The sequence below is a fragment of the Acyrthosiphon pisum genome, chromosome X (genome assembly GCF_005508785.2).
Source record: "Acyrthosiphon pisum isolate AL4f chromosome X, pea_aphid_22Mar2018_4r6ur, whole genome shotgun sequence".
Taxonomy (NCBI): Eukaryota; Metazoa; Arthropoda; class Insecta; order Hemiptera; family Aphididae; genus Acyrthosiphon; species Acyrthosiphon pisum.
Window position 1 is genome coordinate 130,712,445 of NC_042493.1, and position 23,718 is coordinate 130,736,162.

At 28.1% G+C, this 23,718-nt stretch overlaps 1 protein-coding gene and 2 long non-coding RNA genes across 3 annotated transcripts; all 3 read right to left on the reverse strand.

The window, feature by feature from the left end:
- Positions 1–17,680: 17,680 nt before the first annotated feature.
- On the reverse strand, positions 17,681–18,552 carry LOC107884129. The gene is made up of 4 exons (XR_001679728.2): positions 18,531–18,552; positions 18,357–18,470; positions 18,130–18,255; positions 17,681–18,065 (listed from the first exon to the last, which is right to left on the reverse strand). It is a non-coding gene; the product is annotated as an uncharacterized LOC107884129 (long non-coding RNA).
- An 81-nt stretch (positions 18,553–18,633) lies between these two features.
- LOC115033405 lies at positions 18,634–19,436 on the reverse strand. The gene is made up of 3 exons (XM_029485803.1): positions 19,276–19,436; positions 18,779–19,192; positions 18,634–18,695 (listed from the first exon to the last, which is right to left on the reverse strand). The coding sequence occupies exons 2-3, from the start codon at positions 19,089–19,091 to the stop codon at positions 18,682–18,684; spliced, it is 327 nt and encodes a 108-aa protein (XP_029341663.1). The 5' UTR covers positions 19,092–19,192; positions 19,276–19,436; the 3' UTR covers positions 18,634–18,681.
- An 895-nt stretch (positions 19,437–20,331) lies between these two features.
- Positions 20,332–21,367, reverse strand: LOC107884131. Its single transcript, XR_001679731.2, has 3 exons — positions 21,038–21,367; positions 20,813–20,936; positions 20,332–20,746 (listed from the first exon to the last, which is right to left on the reverse strand). It is a non-coding gene; the product is annotated as an uncharacterized LOC107884131 (long non-coding RNA).
- Between the last annotated feature and the right edge of the window lie 2,351 nt (positions 21,368–23,718).

Genomic DNA, 23,718 nt, shown 5'->3' on the forward strand with positions numbered 1-23,718 from the left:
ATGAAGAATCTGTATTACATTTTAAAATCTTAGATTTAAAAATAAAATTTTTCATGAATTTCTAACTCAAAATAATTTGCAAATTTTCGTCATTTTTATGTCTTTTGTCAATATTTGAACTTTAGATGCTTATAAAAAAAAATTGTGACCATGGATTTTTAATTTTTTCATCTGCGTTTGAAACAAATAAACAATATAATAGGAACCTTCTATTAAATTTTCAAACTTTTTTAACCAACAAATAAAATTTTATTGACATTCATAGAAAAAAAAACTAATAATATTGGAAACTGAAAATGTCCCTAAATAGTTCAAAATAAATCATAATATTTTGAAAATTTTATCATTTATAGAAAATGAAAATATAAACAACCAGTGAAAATTTCACGCATGTGCAGTTATTTGTTTTAATGTTACACCAAAAACCAAAATCAATTTTCTCGAAAACAGATTTTGCGTAAAAATTCCCGTTTTTCCTTAACTTTTCTTTTGTTTTTCACGGCACTTTTGAAAATTACTGGAAAAATTTTACTTTTGACCTTTGACCAAAGTACCAACTAGATTCATTTTCCTATCAGAAAAGGTACTGTTGAAGAAAATCCAAGCACTTTTACTGTCCTAAAAGGTGATGACAGACACAAAAAAAATAAATAAAAAAAAAAAAAAACACACATCATTGTAAAATCAATACATTCATCGTTACACTCAGAATCTAAAATATGTGAACCAATAACCACTGATGATTGAATATTGGTAATTTTTATTTTCTAATAAATATTGGAAGGTGGATGGGTCCTCAGAAAATATATTTTCAGCAACACATATTTTTTTGAGGATAGCCGCCACTGGTCGTGGATAAATCACATCATAGAATACCATTGTTTTATTATTTGAAGAAATATCAGTCACAATTATATAGGTATTATTATAACACAGTCAACACGGTTTCGTATATGAATCCCATGAATATATTATTTTATAATTATAATTTTACAATTTTATCGCGGGAACAACGAACGGAATCTTTGTCTTATTTCATGCTAATAATATTATAATATTGTGTACAATGGATCAATTGTTTAACTTCGCGGACGTCATGAATTAGAGGTTTTGTAGCCTACCTACCTCAATAGGTATCTATACAATTTTAAATGTTTGATAATTTTTTCATTTTAATTACACACGTGCAGAGTTGTAGTGTAGTGTATTAATATTATAGAAACGTCCCATCTGGACATTTTACTGGCATTTTACTGATTGAAATACGCGTTCCTCGCCACCATTATAGATGGACATCAAAATAACATTACCGGTCGGACATTGATAACCGTGCAATAATAATCAAAGGTGGGCATTAACTATTTAGTTCATTTTCTAATCAACTTATAAACTTAACTAGTTTAATTTACAGTTGAAATAACTTAGTTTTCTTCAGTTGATTTTAAAAAAATCCATCGAGTCAAAAACATTTTTAATTTTTCGTTTATACGTAAATATTACTATATCAGTGGGTATAAAATTAAAATAATCCAATACAAAAACACAAACATTTCTGTTCTTTTTCTTTTAACATAATTGTGTGCATATTAATATATTTTATTAAGTTGTAAATTATATATTATGCGAGTGTTTTAATGTTATATTATAACTATTATATAATATATATGAAGGCCATGTACTCATCTTCGCGTATTATGACATTCAATTGCTATACGATATAAAAAAATATATTTGTTAAATTATTAATTTGAGATGAGTATAGTTTGAATTAGTAAATAATAGTAAAGTAAAAGTTAAAGGGTATACAGTGTACATTATGATAAAAGTTCAATAAAATTGTTTTTTATAATTAATAAATTAGAAATTAGAAAGACACATTCACTCTTTATGTGATTTACATACTATTATACTAATTTAAAAAAAAAAAAAATCAACTTTTTTTAAACTGAGTTAAGTTGATATTTTTTTTCTAAATTAACTTTTAACTTATCGAGTTAAATTTATAATTTGTTAACTGTTAACTTTTAACCTATCGATCTTGTGTCCTCTCAACTCAACTTAACTTGAGTTAATTATTTTCATTAACTTGCCCACCTTTGATAATAATACAATAGTGAGTTACATTATAAGCTTTTCCATTAAAGTAGGTACTACATTTTAAATAGGTAGGTATATGGACATATTTTTTAATTGCATTTATTCTGAGATTTTCACACGATTCGTAGCGTTTATATATCGTTATTTTTCGTGTGTAAACAGTAAAGTAATAATTGTGAACAATGCTCAACGGCTCTTCAATTAAACAAATTTAACTACATATATGTAAGCCAATCCCATAGATAAGTATGGTTAAACACATTACTGATAGAATCTATAGGTACCCATAATAAATAATTTGTTTTTAAATATATTAATATTTTATCATATTACGATACGAAAATTCAGTGTAAGGTTTGTAACTAGATGTCAACGATTGAATTATATGCGATTCGATTGTGTTTTAGGCTGCGTTTTACAGTACCGTCAGTACCCTACGAATTAATAATTAGATTTAAAAAAAAAAACATATGATATAATGTAATAAAATATACTAAAATAGCAAAAATTATACAAACATAAATAATATATAACTAATATGTTGATCAGAAATATCAACACAGCTGAGAATTGTACGATATTATTATAAATGTATATGCTTTAACCGTGTAATATTATACACGATATATTATAACGGATCATAATAATTACAATTATTTGGGTACCTAGGTAAGACTAGGTATTGACCATCTCTATAAGACCGAATTTCTACTGGCTTATATATTTTTTTTCTTTATATATAGTGAGTACAATACTTATAAATTAACTCTCAATTTAAATAGAAATGTAATACAATTCGTTACTAATTTTGTAGAGTGTCGTGAAGGTTAAATAAATCGAATTTCGAAATAACTGCGTATGAAGTTTCGATATTGAGTTTTATTTCATATTTCATTGTATCTCGTAATCGACAAAATTGTAAATAAAAAGTAAAATTGAGAGAGACCATGGACACAAATAGTAAATTTAAAAAACTTTGTAAATTATTGGGTGGGTGCTTTAATAGCTTTTAGCATTGGTAAATAAATGATGGCTTAATGTATAGTTAAATCGAATCAAAGTAAAATAACCATACCTACACATAACTCAATAGTTATAAGTGTTCACACCTGATAACGATATTAATACTATTAAAATTACATATCGATACTGTCAACTTTATTTTTTGAATCAGATCAGTCTTATTTTGGGGAATATCTATAGTGCCTATATCATACTATGGTATAATAGTATTAGAACTTTCAATTAATTTCCATTAGTCATTACAATGAAAAAATACACATTTCATAAGTACTGTTTATTATTTTATATAAATTATAAGATCTCCGATCGAACAAATATTTTCATTTTAGTCATCGTTCACCTAATTATAATATTGTTGATAATGATTGTAGTAAACATTTTTCGGGACAAATAATAATACATGTTTAAATAGTGTATTACGAATGCTTAGATGACGTTAGATGACGGACGCTAAAATCTTTAGAAATGTTTAAATCGATTTATTTAATGTTATTATGAATTAGTTCGGAACAGATTTAAATATGTTTTATCAATTCAATGAAGCATAATAAGAATACGTGAAAAGATAATGATATCTTTTGAAAAGGGACCTATACGATTCGATATACAAAACATGTGTGTAGTCAACTATTAAATATTATAATATACTACAGCTGTTAATCTATTACAATTTATAACATTCACACTATACAACTTCATAATACTTATACAGAATTAATGTGTGCGAAATTACAAAAAAAAATTGTATAATTGTTTATTATTTTGAAGCCAGAAACGACACGCACAAAAAAAAAAAAATCATATTTTAGATTCTGAGTGGAACGATGAATGTATTGATTTTACAATGATGTGTGTTTTTTTTTTTATTTTTTTTTTTATTTTATTATTTATATTTATTATTTTATTTTTTTTTTTATTTTTGTGTCTGTCATCACGTTTTAGGACAGTAAAAGTGCTTGAATTTTCTCCAACAGTACCTTTTCTGATAGGAAAGTGAATATAAGCTGGTACTTTGGAGGGGGTAGATAAAGTGAACATTTTCCCAGTAGTTTTCAAAAGCGCCGTGAAGATAAAAGAAAAATAAAGGAAAAACGGGAATTTTTGGTGTAAATCTAAAAAACAAATGACCGTAGATACATGACATTTTAACTGAACATATTACTGTTTATATTAGCATTTTCTATACACCATAACATTTTCAAAATATTTCGACTTATTTTGAGCTGCTTACGGACATATTCAGTATCCAATTTTTTTAGTTTTTATTCTATAAATATCAACAAAACTATATTTGTTGGATAAAAGAGCTACAAAATTTAATATAAATTTAATTAATTTATTATTTCAAAGATAGATGAAAAATATTAAATCACAATTTTTTATATGCATTTAAAATTCAAATATTGACAAAATACGTAAAATTCACGAAAATGTGCAAATTATTTTGAGTAGAAGTCCATAAAAATTTTCTATTTAAATCTAAGATTTTAAAATGTAGTACAAGATTTATCATAAGTTTTCTTAACGTTGTCAAAAAACAAATGTCTACAAGCAAATCAAATGAAATATTTATAAGCGTTTGAAGTTTACAAATTACAAGATTGGATATCCACTCGATTTCTAATGTATAGATTTTCTTAGTTTGTTGTAATTCAAAAACTAATAACTGTAGATACATGAAAATTTCACTGAATGTTTATATTTTCATTTTCTAAAAACCATAAGATTTTCAATGGAAATGAACAGTTTTAATTTTTTTATTCTCTAATTGTTAATAAAATTTTATTTGTTCGGTAAAAAACCGTGAAAATTTAAAACAAGGCCCCTGATGTATTGTTACAATAGAAGTTGAAAAATATTAAAATAAATAGGCACAGTTTTTTTATAAGCATATTTTAAGTTCGAATTTTGACGAAAAGTATCAAATATAAAATTTAATAGGACTAATTATTCTGTAGTCTTGTAATCTTCTGTACAACAGAGCGACACCCACTTACCCACGTTTTTTTACTTGTTATGTGTGAAAATTCATGTTTTCCCTACCCTCGCCTCAACGCTTTTGAAAATCTATATTATACTCCGCTATGCTCTCCATTATAATTTATAATATTACACCATAATGTATGGTTTATACAATAACAACTGTTGATTTTGTCGAACTACAGTTATAATTACACATTTATACATAATATTATTTCTCTATTCATATTAAGAGGACGTGGTACCCGCATGTGTTGTCTCCGTCTTACAAGTGCATAACATAGCAAATTATACGCAAAGCGGAACACGTGTAGCTCCGTTAGCTTAAAAATTAGAATGGATTGACCTCTTATGAAATCTAAAGGTAAGATTATTATCTAGACAACCTCATGAGGTTTTTATTGTATTTTAATTTTTAGGTGAGTTATGAGTACTTTAAAATGCACAAATAATTTACAATTTTAAAATACTCTTATTGTCTCGCTTTAAAATTAAAATATAATAAAAATTGTCTAGATGCGATTGTCTAGATAATAATCTTACCTTTAGATTTTATAAGAGTCAATTCACTCTATTTTTTTTTTTTAACCGATTAATTGTTGGTACTAATCTTAACCACGTCCGTTTAAAAATTAAAAATACGGATACGTAAAACTGTAAAAGGTATATTAGAGACGCTACATCGCGGCGCGGTGGCAGCGGTATCAAACTATATATTGTTGGTCTGTGGGTCGATCGGAACGGTAAAACGAAACCAAAACAAACTAAACCGATAAATAAGATGTCCGGAGTACCAGGGATTCATGGTCCAATCGTTACTTTTCTTTAGTTTCGGCGGCGGCGACTCGGCGGTTGTTGCGATGACGCGCGGCAGCAGCTACTCGCTAAAAGATATCTTAGAGGCGGCAGCAGTCTCATATTAACCCTAAGACCCTTACTAGGTTTATCGAGTTTGGCCGACTTCGATATGGATGGTAAAAACGCTACTAAGACTGACGAACTAAACTGCAAAAATACGAGGTCCGACTACCAGGGACTCATGGTCCAATCGTTACTTTTCTTTAGTCTCGGCGGCGGCGGCGGCTCGGCGGTTGTTGCAGCTGAACGCTCTTACATTCTGCCATACACTCTGCTATATGAACATGAGGAATATGTGTAGAACCATATCGGCCCAACCGACAAAAAATCAAATTCCGTTTTTATTTGAAAATATGATACAGAATTATATTTTATACCGGAACCAAAATGGCCCATCGCTAAAAAAAAAAAAACTCCGCTAGATAGCGGCACATAATCGTTTGGGCGGCTGACCTATAACACAATGTAATTTCAAAACTTCAAAATATGTCCGTCCACAGTTACATTTATGTGGGTAAGGCTGATACGGTTCTACACGCCTCATAATATATTCTGTTACATTAATATAGAAACATTTTAGTTTGTCAAACTTCTGTTATAATAATTACGCACATTTATACATAATATTATTTCTCTATTCATATTAATCGATCGATTGTTGTGCTAATCTATTAATTGGGCCACGTCCGTTTGAAATATTAAAAATACGGATACGTAATAGGTATAATAATGTAGGTATAATAATGTATAATAATATAGGTATAATTAGAGACGCCACGTCGACGCGGCGGCAGCAGTCTCAACCCTTACTAGGTTGATCGAGGTTGATCGGGATGGTAAAAACGATACTAAAACAGACGAACTAAACTGAAAAATACTTGGTCGGACTACCAGGGACTCATGGTCTAATCGTTACTTTTTTCGGTTTCAACGGCGGCGGCTCGGCGGTAGCTACTCGCTCGACAGCGCGTCGTTTTTAGCAAATATTTCATCCGAATAACTCTCATTAGATCACATTAGGCGCGATAAAAAAATTAATAATTTCATTTGTATACCAATATTAAAAATCACGGAAATCACAGATGGCATAAATTTGCCGTATAAATAAATGAAAATAGAATTCAATGGGTAGATTAACAAATACAACCATTGATTTATGATTATAGAATACAATCAATGCTTTACCAAGTACTAGTTACTACTAATGTGTGCGTATAATTTTGATTTGACGGACAACTGGTTGATTGAAAAACTTGGATAGCTAACAAATCCATACAGTCTTGTAATCGCTTATCATCTCTAGTTTTTAGTAACATTTATAATAATATTATAAAATAATTTTATTATGCCGTAATAGATGTATTAATTTATTAAAATTTCAATTTAACTGTTGGACTTAAACTGTTTACGAATTACGATGAAAAACTATTTAGAGCAAAGAGTGAAGACAATATTATGTCGACAAAATAATTTGCGATTTTTAGGAATTCCATCCTTATTTTAAAAATAAGTACGAACATTTTTTAAAGTACCGACTATATCCAATTGGTTACCTTTGAAGTTTAAAATCGAATCTTTCTACTAGAAAAAATGTCTTCAGACGTTCAGACACAAAACAAGTAAAATATAATATAAGAGTACATAATATGAACATTACCCTATTGGAACAGTATAGTAATATAATATTATTAATATTATGTAATATGTCACTATCTTAAAGTTAGATTCTTTTTTAGTCATTTTCAAAATAAATATTTTTTGTCTTTGACCCGATCCACCACATAGCCACAACCAACAATGAAAATATCGTATTAAATATAGGTATTTCATAAAAATTAAACGCAGGTGCGTGCGTGGTAATTTAAAAATTCGTAACGATTAAAATTTAAAAAAGCAGATGAGTGTGTGTGACTCTGCTGTACAGTGGGTTGCAAACGGACGACTGTAATGGATGGTGTTAAAACTGAATTCAATGATATAATATTATTTTTGTATACGAAAAACGATTTTGAGCGGAAACGGTTTGACAGTCTGGATGATATTTTATATTATGTTTATATCATAATTATTAATACGGTAACCGGTTAAGTTAAAATTATTATATTTTGTTTATCATCATATTTGTATATAATAATATACTTTAAAAGTTTCAAGTACCAACAAATAATATTTTATAAATATAAGATAAAACTAAAATCGTTCTTTTACGTTTAAATATCTAATTTCGTCCAAATTTGAACATAAAATAACTATAAAAAAAAGCGGCCAAATGTATGTCACTCTGCTATACAGTAGGTTAGAAGTGGGTTGGTGTATAACGGATTGTATTAAACTTGAATTCAATGATATACCTAATATCATTATATAAGAAAATCGATTCTGAGCGGAGACGGTTTATTATTATTTATTATAGCCTGTAAGTTGAATATATTAATATCATTATTTTATATTCATTTTTTAAGGTGATAAACCAATTGTTATAAATTAAAATCCCATTTTGATAGCAGTTTTTCGTAATTTGTCAGCAGTTTTTCCAGTGGCATTAAATAATTATTGAGAAAATCGAAAAATTACCTCTTTAAAGTACCATCTTGATCCAATTTTCTAAAAGATAAGATAGTATATTATGTTAAAATCAAAACACTCCTTCTGGTGTAAATTTTGCATTTAGAATAAAAAAAAAAATTAACACCATTGTAAGACCAATAGCTTCCTGGTTCCGCTTAGAATCTAAAATAACTATTATTAAAATGGATCTGTCATTATTACATTTAGTAAAATACATATTGTTATAATAGGTAACAAAATAAATTTACAAATACTTTTTAAAGTGTTGATTGAGAAAATTAAATGACATAAAAATAATTATATATACATAAAAGTTTAAGAATAATAATGTTATAATGTACCTACCTATATAATTTATACAAATAGTTCTATAAGCAGACTGATGTATATTAATTAATTCATTTAAAATTCTATGTTTTGCCCCAGATTATATTAAGACAACTTTTTGACATACCTAAGGGCTGCTAGATTTTTTCCACTTCTATGAAAATGTATGAATCAAAATTAATAAATAATAATAATTAATATGTTTTAATAAGTAACCATTTATCTATACTAATATTGAGTTATATATAAAGAAGACAAATATTTATTTGTTGGGATAATCTCAGAAACTTATTAACCGATTTTAAAAATTAGTTTTCCATTCGGAAGCAATACTATCCCAAGGATCTTTAGGCTATATTTTATCTCGATAAGTGACCCTTAATTTTTAGATTTTGAGCGAAGCGTTGAATGTATTAATTTTACAATGAAGTTTGTCTTTTTTTAAATTTTTAAATTTTAAATTCTGTAATCAACATATTATAGGATAGTAAAAGTTTTTAGATTTTTTTGTGAACAGTTCCTTATCTGATAGGAAAGTGAATCTAGTTTTTTTTTCAAAAACATCATGAAAAACAAAAGATAAATTAAGGTAAAGCGGGAATTTTTACGAAATCGATTTTGGTTTTTGGTGTAACTCTAAAATAAATTACCGTAGATACATGAAAACTTCACTGAATGTTCATATTTTAATTTTCTATACACCATAACATTTTGAAAATATTTTGACTCGTTTCGAGTTGTTAACGGACATTTTAAATTTTTTCTCATAAATATATCAATTAAATTGTATTTGTTTGGCTAAAATGATTGAAAATCTTATACAAGGCTCCTTATGTATTATTATGTACAATAGCTGTGGAAAAAAATTAAAAATACACAGGCACAATTTTTTTTTTATAATCATTTACAGTTCAAATAATGACAAAATACATAGAATTCACGAATATGTATAAATTATATTGAGTTCGAAATACTTAAAATTTTTTATATCTTATGTTTTAAAATGTAATACAAGATTTCTCATATAAGTTTGCCTACATTTGCCATAAATGAAATATCGACAAGTAAATGAAAATAAATGTTGATGATCGTTTGAAGTTCATATTTTTACAAGATTGGATATTCACTCGATTTCTCAAGTAGCGATTTTCTTATTTTGTTGTAGTTAAAAAACGAATAAATGTAGATACATGAAAACTTCAGTGAATGTTTATATTTTCATTTGCTATACACCATACAATTTTGAAAATATTTTGACTCTTTTTGAGTGGCTTGCGAACATTGTCAGTTTACAATATACAAATATTGCTACAATAATAGTTGAAAAACATTAAAAATACTTAGGGACAATTTTTTTTATATGCATATAAAGTTCAAATTTTGACGAAATTTATCAAATTTAAAATTCAATAATTATTTTGTGGTTAAAAATGTGTAAAATGTTCAACTTTTATATCTAAGGATTGAAAATTGAAAACGTGGTTCCGCGTAAATAGCTTATATATATAAGTTACCTACTTTACATTCACAATAATACCATTAAATATAGATACTTTGTAATAATATACACTATTTTCGCTCAGAATCCTTTTCCTTATACAATGATATTATATCATTGAATTCAAATTTAACAACATCCATTAGAGTGACCCACTTTTAACCTATTATATATAGCAAATCGACACCCACTTGCCAACCTTTTTAAATTTGTAACCTTAGACCATCATGGGTCGTACAATGTTTGGATATAAAATTACATTTTCTTATTTTTCAATTTAGCTTACACAGCTTTGAACAACGTAATTGCCGTATTCACAAATTGATACTTTGTAATGTAATATTATTACAATAAACTCTTTCGTTAACATTGATTCGATAAAATAAATATAAAACTGTAATATTTAAAATTTGTTTGGATAACAGTTTAAATATTAAATGAAAACACATTAAACATACGCATATTATAACATACATAATATAATCCAGTGTTTAACATTTGAAAAATGAAAATGACAACAGTATATTTTGTTTTATATAAACATTAGGTGATAGCTTACTTTTTTAAACTTGATGTAAACAATTTGTTCAGAAATACGCGAGTTATTAATATAGGGTTTGGATGCTACAGAAGTTAAAATCAATAAAATATGCCGAATAGAAACAGTTTAACAACATTTACAGATTAATATAGGAAGCAGTTGCTATTGAGAAACCGCGATTTTAAGCGGATGTCGCGAACGACCACCGTCTGGAATGTTATGTGAAATTATTATATTGCTTCACACATTTTTGCATTTATTTGGATATATTTTTCATATTTTCATCTGCTATGACACATTTAAACTAGAGGGGGAATCACTATATTTAAAAATTGTCATGGCTCTCACTGTTCAATTTCAAATATCCACATGGAAAAATAGATACTTATAGGTATGCGTGTACGAACGTTCATTTGTCAAAAGATAATAATAATAGGCGCCAGATCGCAGGGCGGCCATTGGCGGCGATGTTGGTGGGGAAAAAGGGAGGACATGCCCCCCCCCCCTCCTGGAAAATAATAAAGTGTGAAAAAAAAACGATGTATGCTTTGAATTTATATACTTCTTTAATTAATTTTAATACTGCACGTGATAAACCATGGACTTTTGCTTAATACTTATCACTTTCAAGAAGTACCAAACTAGTATTCGTATACTATGAATAGATTTGGAATCTGGTTTAGTTGTATCCCCTCCCCCCCCCTGAAAGTTGCCCTATGGGCACTCAGAGAATAAGAAACAAGTCATCAATAAAAACTTATAAGCGCTCCTTAATCCTTAGCACTTTCGATGCTCTGAACTAAATGCGCGTACACGGCCACTGTAATATGTAATCCCTCACAAAAATAAATATCCTTGACATAATTCAAGGCACTTTCATGAGAAAAATGTACAGTTGTGACAGTTGACTTACATCTAGACACCTATGAACACTATATTATATATGTTCATTTTATTCCAGTATTTTAAATATTTTATAAAGCTGACATCGTTACTCAACCATGTATTACAATCTGAAGTCTTAATACCACATAGACATGTTTTATTAACTCCAAGACTTTGGATTTAACAATAATATTAATCTCAACATAAGATAGACTCATTGAAAAATTTTCAAACACGATGCTCTGTACAGTATAATATATATTATAAGCACTACAAAACATTATTTTTTAGCTCACACAAAATTGGTCCAATAAAAAGTGGGTTGCCTCTAACATTGCATATTATGTTGTGCTATTATTTTTTTGAGCGTATATAATGGTAATTTTTAAAACAACTATCGCTGAGAAATATAATATGAAATAAAAAAAAATAAATAACAATTAGAAGGAAAAATTATAAAATAAAAGAACTTTAATGATACAATTATAATTCATATCTTGCATAGAGAACGCGTTATTCCTTAAAAAATATTTAGATCATTAATTTAGGGTGTGTCAATACACGATACACTATATTTTGTGCACTATAACTTTTAAGTATAGATATTAACAGTAATGAGCAAATCTAAATATTAATACCCAACATATAGATTACCTTGAAACCAACGCAGTATTTAAAAAAAAAAATTGTTACCTCATTAAATAATTTCATGTTAAATATTGATCAGTGAACGTTATTACTTTTATATTAAATATTAAAAAACGTTGAAGTGAAAGTGTGAAACAAAAAAGATTTTGGTTAGTATCGGTCAAACTACTGTGGAGACTCGTATAAAAAGAACTATATTATGTTATAACCGTATATGTATAGGTTAAGTCACACACAATCTTGGGTAGTATTCTGAATAAAGTATTCCAAATAAACTATTCGGAATACTTTTTAAGTATATAGAACATTTTTGTAATAATTTTGCCAACAGTATTCTGAATAACTATTTAGAATATTTTTTAAAATTATTTTATTCCTACAAAAATATACTTATTATATTTACAATAATATTATTGTTTTCTTGTTTTTCTGGACATTTATACAATATTATACACGTTTTAAAATTGAGTATAAACAACTTAAATTAAATTATAAATATTGGCAAATTTTCCCAAAGAAAAGTATCATTGTATAATATTTAAAACAAAAATTAAATATTATTTTAAAAGTATTTCGAATACTTTTTGAAGTATTTGGATACATATTCTGAATAGTATTTTTCATAAGTAGTATTTATCCCAAATACTTTTTAAAGTATTTTACCCGATTCTGTCTATACGTTGGTATGTCAACAGTTTTGCGTGAAATTATGAAACAGTGTAATGTTTCCGATATTCGTTTAAAATTTTAAATACATAATTTTATTATTCTTGTCAAACAATCTGTTAATTACGTAGCAGTTAACACGTGACAGAGCCGGGTGCAAATGTATTAACTTTAATATTGTCCAAAATTTGATATATAAGTACCTACTGAAATATAACTGAATTGTATCTCTCTTTTTAACTGTAAAAATTATAAATAAAGATTCACGTCTCGATTTTTGTTGTTAAATCATTCAGCCGTATAAGTAATATAATAATGGTTAATTAGATGACCAATTCATTATTAGCAACAAATAGATACAATCGCATACATTAACTTATGAAGTTATAAGCAGCTTTATGACGAAAATATAGTCACATGAAGTATGAGACAATGGGACATTATTTTATTATTCGAAAATCGCAATCAATTGTATACTAAAATTGTATTATAATAATATCGTTATTATTGAACTACCTACTCTCTAATGTGAAATTTGCTGAAAATATGTAGGCACCTATATACTGAATTCAACTACTAATGAGTCAAAGCTCGATAAATTTGCTTTTATGTATAAGTGTATTGTAGACAAATTTAAGGTTTTTTTTTTATTTGAAAAAATCATCTTTTAAATTAAGAATTTTTTTTCAAATTAAAAAAAACCTCAAATTCGTTCACATTAAAAAAAATATATTTCATCAACTCGTTATGAATTATGCTTTTTGGTGATAAGAAAAAAAGCTTATTGCCAAAAATTTCCTATTTAAAATTATAGAAAATATCGATATTGATGATATTAAACAAGTAGGTATAGTTAGGTATAGGTACTGAAGATATGTGTACCTAAATTTATATAAATTGCCAGTTAGTATTTCACTAGACCTGTTAATTGGGCAACCTGCAAACGTTCATTAACTTTAATGCGGCGTTTAGAAGATTGTCAGAGAACAACAATGAGACAAGAACGATTTTCAAATTTATTAAAAGGACGTAATTATTATTTTTAATTATTATTTGATGTCTCCGTCTTACACACACACGACATAGCAAATTGTCGTTCACTAGTTTCATAGTGTGTTGTTAGTTTTGATACTAGAGTGAATTCACCTATTATAAAACTTTTAGGTAAGAACATTATCTCTGCTCAAACTAAATTTCGAAATTTTCATTTTCAATGGGTATGTGAAATATCAAAAGTTAAAAATGCTCATATCTCACTTGAAAATTAAAATATCGAATAAAAACAAAGGCTTAAGCACAGATAATGTTACTATCTAAAAAATTGATAATAGGTCAATTCACTCTAAAATAACAGCACACTATTGAAACTAGTGAACGAAAATTTGCTATGTCGTAGTGTGTAAGAGCATCCTCTTACATCAGTCTAACATCAGTGACGCGAAAATATATACCTATTTGCCTATGACAACTGTCACCTTTATCATTCTATACTTATTTTATAAAAATGTGTTTAATAGACAACATAAAAACTATACTACTTGGTTTATGGTAATCTAATTTAAAGAAATATGTGGGTGTTCAAATTTTATGTGGAGTCGTCTAATGTCATAGGTAATTTTTTGGACTTCAGCGCCACTGCTTAACATTAAATATCGAAATAGATATTACTAATAGTCTCGGCACAACAACAATTATTGACACATTTCAGCAACTGATAGAAAATCAGTATTCATTTTATATTATGTAAATTTTGTATTTCAGTAAAAATTGAATTAAAAATGTGTGGAGGCATATAATTATTTATAATTTTAATTAAAATTTTTTAATTCACTACCTATAGTCTTACATGGATTTTTTTTGTACATTATTTGTAGCCAGCCGGTATATTAGTTAGGCCCTAATTGTTAGGTAGCTGATAAAGTTCTAGCAAAAAATTGACGTTACATAGTTGCGCCGATGTACAGCGCACTAAATATAACTAATTTTGTTTTATATCTAGGTTAGTAATGTCGACTCGTTAACTTGGTTATTTATAATTAGGTACTTAATTTATCGTATCATTACAATTATTAACAATGTTTTAAAATAAATAATGATTGTCAAAAAAGTTATAAAAATTAGGTAAGTTCTTGTACCTAATGTGACTTCTTGGTAGGTGGAGGGGGTGGTATTAACTATACTGTTGAACCGCCAACTTAAAAATGTCAAACCGCCTCTGCGTCTATTACAGTTGAAAATGCAATAACGCAGTGTTAAGAATATCAAGTGTGGTGACTGATGGTCGGAGGGTGAGTTAGCTATAGCCGCACATTAGCGGCGATCGTGCAGGGATATAGATAAAAAAAAATAGAAAAATAGAAAAATACAGTGGATATTTGTCTATTTATAAATAATAATTGAATTCATTTGTTATTATAATATATATTTAATATTGTAAAAAATATAAATAGTTTTCCATCACATCACTACGCTTTTGTTGTGAATCGCGGGAAAAAAGTCCCACGCTAGGAAAATAAAGTCCCCATAAAAATTAATCAAAATATATCAAAATTAAAATATCAATACGTTAAAACTGTATTGAAAAATACATTATTTAAAGTTACATAGGTAATACATTATACGATAATCAATAAAAATTATAGTACCTATATAATTATAATAATAATGCTATAAAATAATAAAAATTTAATATTATAATTAGGTACACCTTTTTCTTATGTTATGACTTACGGCCGTCAAAAAGGCGTGTTTATAGGTATACCCACATAATATAACCTATTTTTATACCAAAAAAAGTTTGTTTTTATGTAATGTTCCTAATCAAAGTTCAAATTATAAGTATCTATAGTAATTTCGTATGACGAATAATTTATAATATGAAACTTTTTATATTTATCTATGCAATTTGATGTATAAGTACCTGCATATTATTATCATTACACTATGACTTAATACTAAATTACTAAGTTATAGCAAGAGCCAAAAATATGATCTTCATTGAGGAACTTGAAAATTAAATATGTCTATTATAATACATACATTATATAGATATGAAAGCTTCTTTCTATTTTTCAATACAATTTTGACATATCTATGCTTCGATTTCGATATATTTTCATTCATATTTTTCAGTACTTTTTTTCCGGGACTTTTTTTTTTCCGATTACTGTTTTTGTACTGTTACAGTAACTTATTTTAGATATGTTGCAGCGTCAACGGATGTATATATTATGTAAAATTAAAATATTTGTAAAACTAAACCGTTTAACACGATGATTTGGTAACGTCGAGATGCGATGTTAACATTGAAACTTATATCATACATCGCAACTATGTTGTGTAACCTAAAATGCACAGTGGATTGCTTATGACTCAAATGAGATTCATAAACGAGGCATTAGCTTAAGAAAAGAAAACGTATTACTTAAATTAAGAAGACCCACCTTGAGTATTGATTTTAGTTATAATCACAACTTTTTTCAAACTATCTAAATTTATTAGCTTAAGGTGCTTAAGCAATACTTATTCTTAGGCATCGACTAGGAATACGGCCCTGAGAGTGCTAAATAAACGTATAAGTAGAGAACATTTTGTAGGTCAGATCAAAGCCAAATTTCGAAAATTATAATCATAGAAGCTGGAATATGCATTTTAATACCTAATACATAATATTTGTTCTATTTTAAACGTATTTTTCTACTACTATTTAAAGTAAAATAAAAATTCCAGCTTTGATCCGACTTGCATAAATTCTCATCTTTTCAGATAAAACAAAAATTGACCAAAATCTAACATAGCAACGAGGCGTGAGTTTTTCCTGTAAAAGCATTTTTGTTCATCAAAATAGTGCTTCGACAATAGTCATCGAAGTCATTCACTGACTTGTTCATTCGCGTGCGTAAATATCTTTATCTGTGCGCGAAATTATAACTCTCTCACACTAATATCGATTTACATACTCTTACACATACACGTTCCGCGCAAGACCGATACAATATGTGAATTGAATTGCCTATATTTTACTCCTTAAAAAATGACCGGCACCATAGATTTGATATCATGACAAAGTGGTATAATGATTTAAATCCAGAAAAACGTTGACGTTTATCTATTTTGTGAATAAGAACTAAACTATAATTTTCTCCACATATTTTTAATATTTTCCGTAATTCCTGTTCTTAAATTTTTAGAGCATTAAATTTCAATTTGATTTAAACTAAAATTATTTATATAATATAACTATTGTGTCTGGCGTTATGTACAATTTAAACATTTTTCTGTATTAATAAATTACCTACGTTGTTTGTAAATATTAAATTCGTACAATACTCCTATGGCAGTAGCAATTGAATAGCAATATGCTTCACTTTAATTAGAATTACCTTTATGAATTGCAAACAAATCCATTTTTATCTAGAAAAGAAATTGCCTCGTGCTTTTGGAAAACATTACTCGTTGAAAAACTATGTTTTATTGATTTTCAATTTGTGCATTAATATGGTATATTGAATTTTTGAATTCGTGATTAATTTTTTTTTTAATATACATATAAATAATTGTTTTATTGATGTAATATCATTTTTGAAACTTAAAAGTTATTAATAAGAAAATAAAAAAAAAAACTAAGCGAAAAATAAATCTTAAATTATATAACTTAAGCTTTGTTTTATGTATCCCCAATGTTTAAAAGATTATCCTTATAGATTGCAGCTAACATAAAATACATAAACTTTTTTTAACACTATCTGGAATTTCTTGATCAATTTCGTCCATTTGTTTAACATCTGCAAATTCTTGAGTGAAGACATTGTCATTCAACATCATATTCAAATTGACAGTGCCTTTGATGTAAAACTGTTGATTTTTGTCTTCATCTATAGGAGACTCCACTTGCTGAATATTTTCTTGAGTCGTGAGTTGTTCCGGTTTCATAACTCTAGTTTTAACCGAACAAGAATATTCAGTTTCTCTTTCCTAAAAATAAAATAAAATAGTTAGGACGTGAAGATTTATTAAAATATTTAGTTTTTTTGTTTACTCAATTTGAGGTCGATTGAGCTGACTGATTGTGGTGTTTCACAATATAATCAAATCAATTAATTGGAATATCAAAGGATTTAGAACACACTTGACATCTATAAAGTCGTTTATGGTGTTGCTTTACCTTAAATAAGTAAAATATTTAAGACAATTAAATGTATATAAATTAAGAGATCAAATCAAAATTGTGTATTTCTATAATGAAATAACAATAAAACATGGTACCTAAGTCAAAAACGAAAAAAGTCAACAAAAATACTGTGGTTGAATCTCGCTGTGTACAATGCATTTTGTCAACGTGACTCCTGCTGCTTGAATGATAGATGATCGTTGAAACGTCTACTGGGTTACAAACAAAAAATTATTACAGGTAATCACTAGAAACTTGGAAATTCTTACTCTGATACATTTTTAAGAAAAAATGCAACTCCAGGAACTAATCTTGACTTTGTGTAGATTCATTTGTGATGTACCGCCTTAATTTGAAATTTTCAATACAATATTTAACTAAAATTATAAAATTCTTCATTGTATTTGTATGGGTTTCCGTCTAGGTACTTTTGACTATAAAACATTGTTTAAAAAACATTTGATTAGATTGTGTAGGTAGTTTCTATGTTTTAAGCAAGGCAAACTAAAATACTTACTCTTGTTGGTTTCGGAAGATTGAAATTGGGATATCGAGGGTGCTGGTACAATTCCAGAACTGCCTCGATATCCAATAACGACTTTGTCAAACACGAAAAAAGTCAACAAAAATACTGTGGTTGAACTCGCTATGTACAATGCATTTTGACTACGTGACTCCTGCTGCTTGAATGATAGATGATCGTTGAAACGTCTACTGGTTACAAACAAAAAATTATTACAGGTAATCACTAGAAACTTGAAATTCTTACTTTGATACATTTTTAAGAAAAATGCAACTCCAGGACTAATCTTGACTTTGTGTAGATTCATTTGTGATGTAACGCTTAATTTGAAATTTTCAATACAATATTTAACTTAAATTATAAAATTCTTCCTTGCATTTGTATGGGTTTCCGTCTAGGTACTTTTGACTATAAAACATTGTTTAAAAAACATTTGATTAGATTGTGTAGGTAGTTTCTATGTTTTAAGCAAGGCAAACTAAAATACTTACTCTTGTTGGTTTCGGAAGATTGAAATTGGGATATCGAGGGTGCTGGTACAATTCCAGAACTGCCTCGATATCCAATAACGTCTTTTCACTTGGGGGGAAGCGCACGTGTTCCCCATGTGTAACCCACAATGTTTGTGGATTATACATGGGGTACAAGTTTAGCCCCCCCCCCCAAGTTCTTGTGGTTTGCTTCTTCATACTTGAATAAGATCTAGAAATAAACTTGATTATTTAATACAATATAAGCCACTATAATGAGGCCATTCATTATTTAAAAATTATCTACGTACGGTATTTATAGATGCAGGGTTACGAAGCCACCAGTAGATGGTCTCTTTCGCCTTTTCGTTCTTGGCTCCCACACCACATAATGCATAAAAAATGCATTGAATAGCATCTGCATATGATCTGTTCAATGCATTTATATATTTAATTATGTGGTGTGGACGAACTTCTGTGACCGGGAGTATGCAGTGTCTAGCAGCATACTCCCGGACCACCAGCGCGACTCATCTCCTGAAGTACATTTGTCTATGAAAAAAAAACAACAGAAATCTTTAGTACCGGTTTAATGTTACTGAAATTAAAGAAATAGCTGTCTGTTATCAGTTATTACAGTTTAATACTTTAATACGGATTTATTAAAATATATACTTTATTTACAATCTACAATTCTGTCTTATTGGTGTTTGTCTACTTGCAAATTACTATATTTTTCGTATTTCACCATTTACTAGGTATTTTATTATAATAAATTGTAATATGTTTATTGTTTAAATATTAATAAATATTGAACCCAAGTATTAACTTAGAATGTTCGTAGATAAACAACTCAAAAAGAGTCTAAATAATTTCTAAATTTTATGGTGTATAGTGAATGAAAAAATTGTTAATTGTATTCTAAAATCTATCAAACTTTTTTAGTGTCATTTTTAAATATATTCCTTATCTAATTAATTTACATTAAAAAAAAAATATTGGTTTAATTTCTAATATTATAATAAATAAGACAGTCTCCTAATATATGCAACTTAAAAGTTATTGATAAGAAAATAAAAAAAAAAACTAAGCGAAAAATAAATCTTAAATTATAAAACAGTAGCTTATAAAAATAAAATCGATTACTAACTTTTAATTAAATTTCATTCAACTTAAGCTTTGTTTTATGTATCCCCACTGTTTGAAAGATTATCCTTATAGATTGCAGCTAACATAAAATACATAAACTTTTTTTAACACTATCTGGAATTTCTTGATCAGTTTTGTCTATTTGTTTAACATCTGCAGATTCTTGAGTGAAGACATTGTCATTCAACATCATATTCGAATTGACAGTGCCTTTGTTGTAAAACTGTTGATTTTTGTCTTCATCTATAAGAGACTCCACTTGCTGAATATTTTCTTGAGTCGTGGGTGGTTCCGGTTTCATAACTCTAGTTTTAACCGAACAAGAATATTCAGTTTCTCTTTCCTAAAAATAAAATAAAATAGTTAGGACGTGAAGATTTATTAAAATATTTAGTTTTTTTCTTCACACAATTTGAGGTCGATTGAGCTGACTGATTGTGGTGTTTCGCAATATGATCAAATCAATTAATTGGAATATCAAAGGATTTAGAACACACTTGACATCTATAAAGTCGTTTATGGTGTTGCTTTACCTTAAATAAGTAAAATATTTAAGACAATTAAATGTATATAAGTTAAGAGATCAAATCAAAATTGCGTATTTCTATAATGAAATAACAATAAAACATGGTACCTAAGTCAAAAACGAAAAAAGTCAACAAAACTACTGTGGTTGAATCTCGCTGTGTACAATGCATTTTGTCAACGTGAATCCTGCTGCTTGAATGATAGTTGATCGTTGAAACGTCTACTGGTTACAAAAAAAAAAATTATTACAGGTAATCACTAGAAACTTGAAAGTTCTTACTTTGATACATTTTTTAGAAAAATGCAACTCCTGGGCTAATCTTGACTTTGTGTAGATTCATTTGTGATGTATCGCTTAATTTGAAATTTTCAATACAATATTTAACTAAAATTATAAAATTCTTCCTTGTATTTGTATGGGTTTCCGTCTAGGTACTTTTGACTATAAAACATTATTTAAAAAACATTTGATTAGATTGTGTAGGTGTTCAAAAAGAGGCTAAATAATTTCTAAATTTTAAAACGATAATTAAAATTTTATTACTAATATTTTTAAAGACATTATAAAGTTTAAGATATTAATGTTCAATATTGAAAAAAGGAGTTTGATGCGGCATGTAGAATATTACCCTTTTGTTAAAAAAAAAATATCAAATATGGTTGATTCTACAGAACAGGATCATTATTCCCATAGAGCATATTTTTGGGTGCAAAATTACATTGGCACCGGACGCTTTATATTATGATTAAAAGGATGTGATACCCGAATGTGTTGTGTCTGTTTTACAAGTGCGTAACATAGCAAATTCTATGCTCAGCAGAACACGTGTAGCTCCATTAGTTTAAAAATTAGAGTGAATTGACCTCTTATAAAATCTAAACTTGAGACTATTATCTAGGCAACCTCATGGGCTTTTTATTATATTTCAATTTTAAAGCGAGATATGAGTATTTTAAAATTGTAAATTGTTTGTACATCTTAAAGTAGGTACTCATAACTTGCTTAAAAATTAAAATATAATAAAAAGCCCACGAGGTTGCCTAGATAAAAATCTTACCTTTAGGTTTTATAAATTAACAGAGTTACAAGTGTTTTGCTGAGCGCAAAATGTGCTATGTTACGCACTTGTAAGACGGAGACAACAGTGTGGGTATTAGGTACCTACATCCTCTTAACGCATATTACATCCAAAATTGGGAATAGTATATTATAATCGTGAATGTATCATCGATATAATTAATAAAGAAAACAAACAAACGAATAATTACTTGTAATGAATGTCCAGGGAAAGATAAAAGTAGGCAGACACAGTGGCGTTGTAAACGGTAATTTCAGAGGCAATTACGATTTTTCTTAAATAGAGGGGTGGGTGGTAAGTGGTAACCAGTGGGTTCCTTAGTAATGTAATATTATTATTCAATTGGTAGTCAATAATGATCTGAAATATAATTAGTTATATTATATTAGGTAATACAATATTGTTATGCATTTATACTTGGGATGTTTATAACTTGCCTCCGGACAATTTTCAGTTCACCACGCCACTGGGTAGACAATTTGAGCGTTGCAAACAAAATAACGATGAATTCAGTCGCAGCGGGGCCAAAAAAATAACAAACACCTGCGACGACGAGCGTTCGAATTACGTGACGAGAGGTTCGCCGGACGCTGCGACCACCGTTAATTCAAGTTAAAATGTAAACGAGTGACAACGCGATGGAGAAAACGACCACCGACGGAACGCTGTCGTCAAACACAGGTCACGGACGCGAAAGTTAAAAACGATGAACAAAAAATAAAACAAGCAGCACGTCGTCACAGGTGAACAAAACACAAACCGCTAGCCCACGATTAGATGTTATCAGTATTAATATTATCTATTCTGTGGAGGTATACCGCGGTAACGAGTTGATAACAACATTGTATCGGCCGGCCACAACACCTCCACAGACTGTACGACGGATTTTGATTGGATAAGGAGACCGGTAATCAATGTGATAATAATTTATTGATAATTTAATATAAAAAGCGACAATGTGAAAAGAAGTTTAGATTTTGTTTATTTAATATATAATATTTATATTTATAAAAAAATATACATGGGGGATGGGGGCTAGGCCCCTTGGCCTACAAGATTTTTAAGGTCCTTTTCACATGGACGTGTATCATACACAAAGTAACGTACCTATACGATACGATACGGTAGGTAGGTACGCGTCGCGTATGATACGAATAATTACGAGTCCGTGTGAAACGGCCCTAATGGAACGAGAAATTACTTCGAATCAGGGACTAAAATTGTATGTGGTAAGAAATACGAAGTGTGGAATACGAAATTAAAAAATGTGTAATGGTCTGTAATAACTAGTACCTTTTTTTTACACTTCTTTCTTCATTAATTGAAAAATTATTTGATGTTTCATTGGGAAATGGATAGATAATAATTTTAAACATCGATAATAATTATTACCTATTTTTAGGAGTCGAATTTACAAGTTTTACTTATAGATACAATATTTAAAATATAAAATAAAAATATTTCGAATAATCGATACAAATAATTATCAAACAATAGTTACTGAATGTATTTACCTATTTTTTTTTTTTTTAAGAATCATTAACATAGGTAGGTATGTTGTTTCAAATCAATAACAAAATAATATTATTGTTATGTTTGAAAACTATTTATTATACAATCATTTTTTTAATTATAAGTATTCCTAAACCTTGTGTTTATTTATAATTAAATATTAACAATGTGGTAATTACATTAATTAGCTTTTAAA

Excerpts from the sequence above, each read along its gene's own strand:
- LOC115033405 (XM_029485803.1), bottom strand. The coding sequence starts at position 19,091 with ATGAATCTACACAAAGTCAAGATTAGTCCTGGAGTTGCATTTTTCTTA.